The following is a 10,279-nucleotide window of genomic DNA, read 5'->3' as shown; positions in this document are numbered from 1 at the left end:
AAATTAATATAATTATTAAATGAACACTTGCCAATTATATAAACTTGCTTGTAGAGTAAAACTTCACTGTCACGACATAAACCAACCATACCAATAAAAAAGTAGTAAAGATTATAAACAGTTTCATGGATTATAAAGATGAATGCAAATATTATGTTCAAAATTTGTAAAGATTAGTTATGTCTTTAGAGTGGCAAGGTTCAACGGCCCACTCGAGTGCTACTTTGGATTCTCAAAGTACAGATTTTTTGCAGTTTACTTGTATTTGATTGAGTGGATAGTCGGCTAATATGATGAAACGTTAAGCAACTTAATTCTTACTTCTTAGAACATCCCCTTTTTAAGGGTTGAAAGTTGAAACCACCGTATAAAGCAACTTAGTTGTGTTTAAAATGTTATTATTATTTTTTTATGAACTTATAAATATAAATTATAATTATAATCAAGTATTATATTTACGGATAAAAAATTATTAAATAATTAAATAAATAAATTACAAGTTTACAACATAATTAGACAAATTAAATAAAAAATTAAATCAAATCAATACATAATAAAATTTAAACTGAAAATTTTAAAATTTTAAAATTTTAAAACCTTACCTTTATTGCTAAATTATAACCTTATTGACTAAAAAACTATTGTTATTATGTCAAAAGAAAATGATAAAAAAAGAAATTTTGATATATTTATGTGTCTCCACAATGGAAATGTTAGATATAGGCTAATTAGATTTGGTTCATAAATTGTAGTTTGTGTTATTCGTTTTTTTTTTCTTAATAAAAAGTTAAAAATAAAAAATAAAAATTAAAGAGCAAATAACAAAAAAGCAAAATACGAAACACTAATAAAATAAAATTTTAAAATTTCCTCAATCATCTTTTTATTCTTCGAAGTAAATTTACTATTGCATTAGATATTTTTGTTTGATAATAGTGTAAATATTTTTACTCAACATAGTTCAAGTTGCCTTCGAGTTCTATTTCTCAAATTAAATAAAATATTAATAAGCTTCCAACATTTCAATTTGAACTTATAAATTTCTGTTTTTTAAATTGCAACAGGCAGATCCGAACACGGCCATAATTCAAAACAGTAATGATTTAGGGGAGTAAGTGAGGAGGGTAAAATTGCAAAAATGGTGGGTAAAGAAGGGCATTTTAGATAAGAGAATTCAGCGCATAAATATCTCCAAATAAAACAAAACTTGAAGCAGGGAAAGCAGAAGCCCGCACCCCATAGAAAAAAAAAATGCAAATGTCTAATGGGGAAGAAGTGATGCAAAGCAGTGGAAAACGGCGGCGATTTTCAAAAGATGAAGAAGAACAACGACATATGGAAGAAGAGGAAGATGACGACGATAATGGAGAAGAAGAAGAAGAAGAAGAAGAAGAGAGCGAGCTTCGATTGAAGACAGGGCTGTTGTATTACCCTACAACTCCGACTTCTTTCGTTGTTTCCGATGCTCTTGAACCTGATTTCCCCATTATTTATGTCAACAAGGTCTTCGAGGTTTTCACTGGCTACCGAGCCGACGAAGTCCTTGGCCGGAATTGGTAAGATATTTTAGTTCCTTTTCTTTTTATTTCAAGTAATGTTTGGCTCTGAATTCCAAGTTAATATATATATATATATATATATATTCGTTAGGTTTAGAGATAGATTTAGAGATCTGTTATTGGAGTAAATTTAAGAGATAACCAAATTTGATCAAAATAAGTAGTAACTGTTTGTTTAATAGAGTAATGCTACTCATTTGATGGCATGAAAGTAATAAATTAGCAAATTTACGGACATTTATTTCTTGTGAGTAGCAAATATAATCGTATAATACGAGCTCCAGACTTATAAAACGAGTTTTTTTCTTTTATTGGTAGAAAATTTGGAGTTTACGTTTGATTATTTCATTTAATTAGAAGTAGAAAGTTAAGAGTTAAAAAAAAAAGAGATTAAAACAGAAGAAATTAGGACTTAAATTTTAAGAAAAGTAAATAAATATAGTAAATACTAAATCAATATTTTTCTGGTAAAACGAACCTACAGAAGGTGTAAGCTTGCTGCATAATTCATTTTTTCCTCTTTACTGGATTGAAAACGGATTGTGATTTTTATGGTGAGTGAGGCATCCAGCTTCTGATTGTTTTAATTTTCAATTTCTTAAAAGAATTTGCCATATTCAAGCATTCCTCCTCAGAAGGAGCAACATGAAGTGGAAAAATTTTCACACGTTTTTTTTTCTTTTTTGGATTTGTCTGGTGTACTGCATGAATAAAAATTGCTCCAGAGGTTAATTTATTTCCATGTTATTGGCATCTTCTTGGCTGCTGTCCACAATTATGTAATAGAAGTTAGCTTCTGGGACTTTGAGATTATCTTTGTGGTTCTTTGCTTGTAAATTTTCTTATTCAATAATGCCCTAGAGCAATGTACCTTCATTTGTGCTTCCTTAACTGTGATGTTTTTTCATCTCTTAATGATCTCCTGTTTGAAAGGATTAGATTGACCCTTTATGAGTTTTTTTTTTTGTTTTCTTTTAGTCGATTTTTACAGTTTAGAGACCCACGTGCTCAAAGACGGCACCCTTTGGTTGATCCGTTTGTTGTTTCTGAGATCCGAAGATGTCTTGAGGAAGGTATTGAATTCCAAGGTGAGCTTCTCAATTTCAGGAAGGACGGCACTCCATTGGTGAACAGATTAAAACTTGCACCTATACATGATGATGATGGAACCGTCACACATGTTATTGGTATTCAAGTTTTTTCTGAAGCAAAACTAGATCTGAACCGTGTATCATATCCAGTTTTCAAAGAGATTTGTAATCAGCAGTGGGATCAGTCAGCTAAATACTCTCATTTGAGTGGAAATCCACCATTCAGTCAGCATGAAGAAATATGTGGGATCCTCCAACTCTCTGATGAAGTCTTGGCTCATAACATTTTATCACGGTTGACACCAAGGGATGTTGCTTCTATTGGGTCTGTCTGCAGAAGGATCCGCCAACTAACAAAAAACGAACATGTGAGGAAAATGGTATGTCAAAATGCCTGGGGAAGAGAAGTCACTGGTACATTGGAAATGATGACTAAGAAGTTGGGGTGGGGACGTCTTGCCCGAGAACTGACCACTCTTGAGGCAGTTTGTTGGAGGAAACTGACTGTTGGAGGAGCAGTGCAGCCTTCACGTTGCAACTTTAGTGCATGTGCAGCGGGAAACCGTCTTGTGCTTTTTGGAGGGGAGGGAGTCAACATGCAGCCAATGGATGACACTTTTGTTCTCAATCTAGATGCTGCAAATCCAGAGTGGCAGCGGGTGAGTGTGGAATCATCCCCTCCAGGGCGCTGGGGCCACACTCTCTCGTGCCTGAATGGTTCATGGTTGGTGGTATTTGGAGGATGCGGAAGGCAAGGATTGCTCAATGATGTCTTTGTTCTTGATTTGGACGCCAAACAGCCTACATGGAAAGAAGTTTCCGGTGGAACTCCCCCTCTCCCTAGGTCTTGGCATAGCTCTTGCACGATGGATGGTTCTAAGTTGGTTGTGTCTGGTGGGTGCACAGATGCTGGGGTGCTTTTAAGTGACACATACCTTTTGGATCTCACTATTGACAAACCAACATGGAAAGAGATTCCAACATCATGGACACCTCCATCCAGGTTGGGTCATTCACTTTCAGTTTATGGTCGTACAAAAATTCTTATGTTTGGAGGGCTTGCAAAGAGTGGGAACTTGCGATTGCGATCGGGTGAAGCCTACACCATTGATTTGGAGGATGAAGAACCACAGTGGAGGCAACTGGACTGTAGTGCCTTCACCAGTGTTGGTAGCCAAAGTGCTGTAGTACCTCCTCCTCGACTTGATCACGTAGCTGTAAGCATGCCTTGTGGGAGGATAATTATATTTGGTGGTTCGATTGCTGGGTTGCATTCTCCTTCTCAGCTCTTCCTTCTGGATCCTTCGGAGGAGAAACCATCATGGAGGACCCTCAACGTTCCTGGGCAACCACCAAAATTTGCTTGGGGTCATAGCACCTGTGTGGTTGGAGGGACTAGGGTCCTGGTATTGGGCGGACACACTGGCGAGGAATGGATACTCAACGAGTTGCTTGAGTTGTGCTTAGCAAGCAGGCAGGACTCGGACTCATGATATAGAACTTACTTATCACTGTTACTGTACACAACAGTGGAAGAAAATTTTTCTTTATAATCACTAGCTGAGGTGATTTCTTCCACATTGTTTACTAAACTCCTATGCTTGACATGTCTGGCCTGGTGCATTGTGTTTTTGTTCAGAGCGTGTCATTGTATAAATGCCATTTCGTCATGTCTGTTATGATTGTAAAATGTAAAGGTAAGAGTGAGTGTATATTGAGTGTTTGGGATCCCATTACATTAAGTTTTATGACTCCCTTGGAGGTCGGATATCTTAGGTATGAAAAAACATATGGCTTGGGAGTGGGTTCTGTTAATACTTTTAGGAATGAATACGGACCTGTTTTAACTGACAGAAGGGTTTTTGAACTAGGAATGAATGAATATAACGTATTAGAATTCAGAACAACCTAGTGGATCACTCTTTTGCACGATCTTAAAATTTGTGAGGCGGTACGTGAATTTTTTGGATTGATAATTTGGATATAATTAAAAAATATAAATATGAAGATAATATGGTTTTAAATTAAAAAAAATTATAAATAAATTTAGTAAAATTAAAAAAATTATATTTTATATTTTTATGTAAATATAAATAATAATATATAGTTTTTATATAAAATAAAATATAAATATAATATTTTATACGATATGATAATATAAAAAAATTGTATTTCAAATATTAGGAGCTCTACATAAATCAGCGTCAGGACCAGTGTGAGGAAAGGCCTATGGCAACACCATATGCACAAGTCTAGACAGCCTTCAAGCCCGGGGGTTTCTTTCAGATGTTGCATCAATAATCAAACCGTTGAACTAGTTTCGACTCAATTTAATTCACATTTTAAAATCAAATAAATAAAAGCCACTTAAATTAGTTAGAATTTAGAAGTTAAAAAAGTTTGTCCTTGAAATTTAAAAAAAGAAAAGAAAAAGAATGTAGTAATCATTTCATATTTTAAAAATTCGATTCCTTTCTTTACCCTCTATTTGCTGTAATTGAAAGTTGAGTATCTAAGATAACCAAAGGTGCCTTTACTCTGATAACCAAAGGTGCCTTTACTCCTCTCTATCAAACACGAAAGGAATGTGTGGTCGTTCACCTTATTCCTTTGTCATTGCAACCTTCCTCTTCTTGGAAGTTTTGTGACATTTATCTTTATTCTTTATTAATTTCTAATGGTAATAATAAGTTCAAGAAAGAAAATATGAACAACTAGATATACCATTGTAGTGTCTCTCAGTAACTACAAATATCCTTGAAGTACCTCTCGCACGTTGCATGTTTCTAGAAACACATATAACTAAAGTTTTGGAGAGTCTGATGGCAAAATCAGTCCCAACTGCTCGCCATGTAGTCCTCTGAAGGAATCATTTGACTAATTTAGGAGAGCCAATGTAACGACAGAATGACCCAAAATAGATTATACAACAAATAAATTAAAGAAAATTTCTCCCGCTATCCACTAGCATACTATTCAATATTCAGAGAAATCCCCTCTCTTATAACCTTTCTCGCCCTGCATTGCTCCAAGATATGTTAACATATCTTTTCAGCACTTGAGGCTAAAGGCAAAACCTAATAGTGGAACGAACAGATCTAACATTCGTTAAGAAAATACATATAGGAATAATTTTGATTCGAGGAAGAAAAGATTGTGAAACTTTTATCCCACACTTGAGCTAATATATTGCTATTCCCTTTTTTTCTAGAAGAATTGGTATTATGAGAGAATGGACTCCCATCTTTGGTTCAATTCTTCGTGATTGCCTCATCATTTTACAATGCAATAAGAATGCTGCTCCTTAAAAAACATGAGCTTAATGTGAAACCAACTATGAAAAGAATTTTACTCCTAAAGGTTTACAAAGTCAAATTTCACCATATTATACATATTTTAAGAAATCAAGGAGAAAAAAAATTCTTGACCCATTTTTTGTGAATTAAATAAAAAAAAAAAAATTTTAAAAAATAAATTTGAGAGAGAAAATTAAGTAGTGTTTGGCTTTAGAAAACAAAATCATTTTCTTAAAAAATAAAAAATATAAGTGAAAATGTATTTGATAATTAAAAATAAATATAAATTTTTAAAAAATAAAAATAAATTTATATATAAAAACAAAAAATTATTTTTATATATAAAAATAAAAGATGTACATTACTTTTTTATTTTACAAAATATCATATTTGAACACTTGTTAATATCATTAATTAATTAATATATATTATATTTAAATTAGGTGACATTAATAATAATATCATTGAATATTTTATTGTTATATTTTTAAAAAATAATTTTTATTTTTTTTATCAAAATTATTTTTGAAAAAACTAAAAAATAAAAATAAAAATATTTTCTCAAACCTTACTTTTCCGAATCATACGCTCCTTGGTAATGAATCCGTACCCGTTTTAACTGGCAGATAAAATGGTTTTTGAACTAGGAATGAATGAATATGGTGTATTAGAATTCAGAACATCCTGCTGGACTACCTTTTTCCACCATCTCAGATGCTCTGAGGTGACATGTGACCCTGCTTTCCAGTACTGCCGACATCAAAGACCAGTGCGATAATTATAAAAGATTTTCTTTGAAATTAAAAAAAAAGAAAAAAGAAAAAGAATGTAATAGTCATTTCTCATTTTAAAAATTCGATTCCCTTCTTTACCATCTATTCGCAGCAATTGAAAGTTTGAGTATCTGAGGGAAACCGATTGTGCCTTTACTCCTCTCCATCAAACACGAAAGGAATTTATGATTGTTCACCTTATTCCTTAAATCCTCCTTCTTGAATATGGATTCCTTTGCCATTGCAACCTTCCTCTCAAATCTGAATTCCAAAACCAGGCTCTCCTCCTTGACTTCAATCTTCTTCCTTTTCGTTGAGACCTTGCTCCCTTAAGTTCCTGGTTTCCCTGTTATCGGACATATAGTCCTGTGCTTCCACTTCCACGCATGTTGGACAAAGACAAAGGAGAGGTGAAGTCACAATATTTTGGGCATAAACACCCACTGGTGTTCAATGAAGTTCATAGTGAAACGGCTCTCTGCTCTAGGTGTGGGGAAGTGATGTCGGGTCCCAGTTTCAGCTGTGCGGAGTGTGGGTTTTACCTACACAAACAATGTGCCGAGGCACCCTCGCAGATTAATCACCCTTACCATCGTGACCACGCTCTTTGTCTTTTGCCAAGTCCATATGCGAGTAAAGGATACGAGGGACGCTTAATTTGCAACTTTTGCGGTGAAGAAGGTATTATGTTCGTTTATCATTGTTCTTGTAAGATAGACTTACACATCAAATGTGCTTTATTCACATATAACTTTGCCGAAAAGAAATTTGGAGAGCTGAAAGATATTGCCTGCAAAGATCCATCGATTTCTACTGAAAATGGTAACAGAGAACTTGAAAATGCTAAGTGCTTTTGGTGTTGGGAACGGTTGTTTGATTCTGTTTACTGTTCTTTTGATGGTGGATTTAATCTACATAAGAAATGTGTTGAGCTCTCTTTTGAAATCAGTTATCCATGTCACCGCAAACATCCTCTTATTCTACAGTTTGGTGGTTCAATTTTCTCTTGCATGATATGCCAAGACACTAAACTATCTGGATTTCTTTATTGTTGTTTACCTTGCAATGTTGCGATTCACGTTGCATGCCTGTCACCGCCATCTATTGTTGAAGATAAAGGTCATCAACATCAATTCACTCCGTTTTTGAGGCAAATGCTGTTCACTTGCGATGCATGTGGCATTGAGGGAAATTGTGTTCCCTATATGTGTTCAAATTGCAACCTTCTAGTTCATAAAAAATGCATTTCTTTGCCTGGCATTATCAAATTCGATAGGCATGAACACCCCATTTTCCACACATATTTCCTTCGAGGACAGGAATTTGAAGACCGGGAGTGCGTAATTTGCCTTGATGGGGTGAATACAGTGCATGGGAGTTACTATTGTTCAGATTGCAACTTTGTTGTCCATGTGAATTGTGTTTTAGAGCTGAAAAAATGGTACCACGTCATAGAGTCAGATGAGAAACTCGATGATGATTCGACATCGTTGTCCGATAATGATTCGTTCACTGTTATTGAGCGAAACGAAGGTGGAGAAGCCACAAGGATCAAACATTTCAGCCATGCACATAGCTTATTGCTAAGTGACAAGATCTTAGAGGATGATAAATATTGTGATGGATGCATATTATCCATCTCGGATTCATTTTATTATTGTTCGCAATGTGACTTTTTTCTTCACAAAACATGTGTTGAATTTCCTAAGAAGAAGCGTCTTTGGTTTCGTTCATACCAAAAACTCTTCATCCTTGTTTCAGACTACATTTTCAGATGTTATCATTGTAGGTACGTGTGCAATGGCTTCGCTTATAAGCTTGAAGAATGGAGGGAATTTGTATGCCTTCGATGTGTGATTCCCGATGTTTTGACATGTCAAGGACATGAACATCCTCTCTCTTTTGTTATGGAGCATGGAGGGCCTTGCAATGCCTGTGGTGACAGGGAAGACTGGAAATTCTACTGTAAGAGATGCAATTTTGCTTTGGATTGGAAATGTGTTACATTACCACATAAAGTTCGACACAAATGCGATGAACATCTCCTTACACTCACTTACCATGAGAATAATAATTATTCAAAATATCACTTTTGTGATATTTGTGAAAAATATAGAAACCCAAGTCATTGGTTTTATTACTGTGAAATTTGTGACAATTCTGCTCATCCCGAATGTGCTCTTGGAAGATATTCATTTATCAAATTGGGGACAGTCATCAGAATAGAAGACCATCCGCACTCTCTGGCTTTTGTCAAGAAAATGTATTATTATCCCAAATGCTCTGTATGTGGTCATCCTTGTCAAGATTTGGCTCTTGAATGCGTGGAGTCTGGATGCGAATACATCGTCGACGGGAAGTGTGCTGGATTGGACAGTCTGGCAGAGTGGGGAAGTGGTTCCGCTTTGCTGAAAAATGACATTAACATTCGAAAATTGCGAGAAGACAGACAGGTATTTACTTTATTATTACTTATAATATATGCATGCTACTTTTAATACCATGACTATGCTTTTGGTACTACACAAGTTACCACATTTACATCAACCTAGTATTTATTGTTATATTGCATGTGGATTTTTTTTTTTTTTTTAAGATAATGATACATTTTTTTAAATTTAATGATTGAAGTATAAATAAATAGTTTAAATTTTGTAATATTAATTATAATTTATTTAATACCATTAAATTTAAGAATCTTATGACAACTCTTTATAAACTTATAAAATTCTCTTATGACAAATAAAATCTTTCTCTTATTATCTTAAATAAAATTTAATTTGGTTTAGAATATTAGACTTTGTTTTCTCTAAGATTACATTTGCATCCTTGAATAATTTTATCTAATTAATACTAATGCAACACTTGTATTCACCCTCACAAAATCGTATCATCTAATATATAAATATTTTTGTTGCAGAGTCTTCCTTGATCGACATGCAGTGTGCTCTTTAGAAGATTCTGTAAACCATAATATTTGATATTTCTTTTTTTTTTTAATTTTTTAGTTTGCATTATGTGTGTGTTTATAATATTATGGATTAATGTTTTTATTTTTTTTTATTTTTAGTTATATGAATTTAACTATTCATAAACTTAATTGTAATGAACCCAGTTAATTATGAATGAATATATTTCATGTTTCGTGTGATTTAAAATTTGAGTTTATATTCATATCTATTATTGAGTAGTATAAATAATTATGGATCAAATAAAAATTGCATAAATTTAATTATTAAATAATATAAATATTCATGAATCAAATCAAAATTATTATATTTCATTTTGATTATTTTATATTTCAATGAATTATAAAAGTAAAAATTTGTTAATTAGTTTTTAAGGTCGAACTTTTCGAATTTATAGATTTCTTTTAATTCGAGCTCTGTCTTTTTTAAATGTTGTTGAGTGTGTAATTTTTTTTTTTCAAGAACGAAAAATTTGGCAAAAGAAAAAAAAAAAGAGTGAATAATTCAATGGCGGCTATCTATGGAAGCTCGTGAGGGCTTTGGCCGCCCAAAATTTTTAAAACCCCTTTTGTATTAAATGCATCTAAATAG

At 33.4% G+C, this 10,279-nt stretch overlaps 2 protein-coding genes across 2 annotated transcripts; both read left to right on the top strand.

Moving 5' to 3' along the window:
* The first annotated feature begins 1,214 nt into the window (after nucleotides 1–1,214).
* LOC111318100 (adagio protein 3-like) lies at nucleotides 1,215–4,320 on the top strand. The gene is made up of 2 exons (XM_022920750.2): nucleotides 1,215–1,556; nucleotides 2,538–4,320. Exons 1-2 carry the CDS (start codon nucleotides 1,252–1,254, stop codon nucleotides 4,141–4,143), a joined length of 1,911 nt encoding a protein of 636 aa, XP_022776485.2. The 5' UTR covers nucleotides 1,215–1,251; the 3' UTR covers nucleotides 4,144–4,320.
* Nucleotides 4,321–6,803: 2,483 nt separating this feature from the next.
* On the top strand, nucleotides 6,804–9,872 carry LOC111318099 (uncharacterized). Its single transcript, XM_022920748.2, has 2 exons — nucleotides 6,804–9,172; nucleotides 9,640–9,872. Exons 1-2 carry the CDS (start codon nucleotides 7,106–7,108, stop codon nucleotides 9,649–9,651), a joined length of 2,079 nt encoding a protein of 692 aa, XP_022776483.1. The 5' UTR covers nucleotides 6,804–7,105; the 3' UTR covers nucleotides 9,652–9,872.
* The last annotated feature ends 407 nt before the right edge of the window (nucleotides 9,873–10,279 follow it).

This window comes from Durio zibethinus, chromosome 2, assembly GCF_047325235.1.
Source record: "Durio zibethinus cultivar Kanyao isolate XHJ-2024 chromosome 2, ASM4732523v1, whole genome shotgun sequence".
Taxonomy (NCBI): Eukaryota; Viridiplantae; Streptophyta; class Magnoliopsida; order Malvales; family Malvaceae; genus Durio; species Durio zibethinus.
The sequence above is the reverse complement of the archived record's forward strand: the minus strand, read 5'-3'. Positions and strand labels throughout refer to the sequence as shown.

Excerpts from the sequence above, each read along its gene's own strand:
- LOC111318100 (XM_022920750.2), top strand. The coding sequence starts at position 1,252 with ATGCAAATGTCTAATGGGGAAGAAGTGATGCAAAGCAGTGGAAAACGG. Across the intron at positions 1,557-2,537 it reads GAAGTCCTTGGCCGGAATTG|TCGATTTTTACAGTTTAGAG; the intron begins GTAAGATATTTT and ends GTTTTCTTTTAG.
- LOC111318099 (XM_022920748.2), top strand. The coding sequence starts at position 7,106 with ATGTTGGACAAAGACAAAGGAGAGGTGAAGTCACAATATTTTGGGCAT.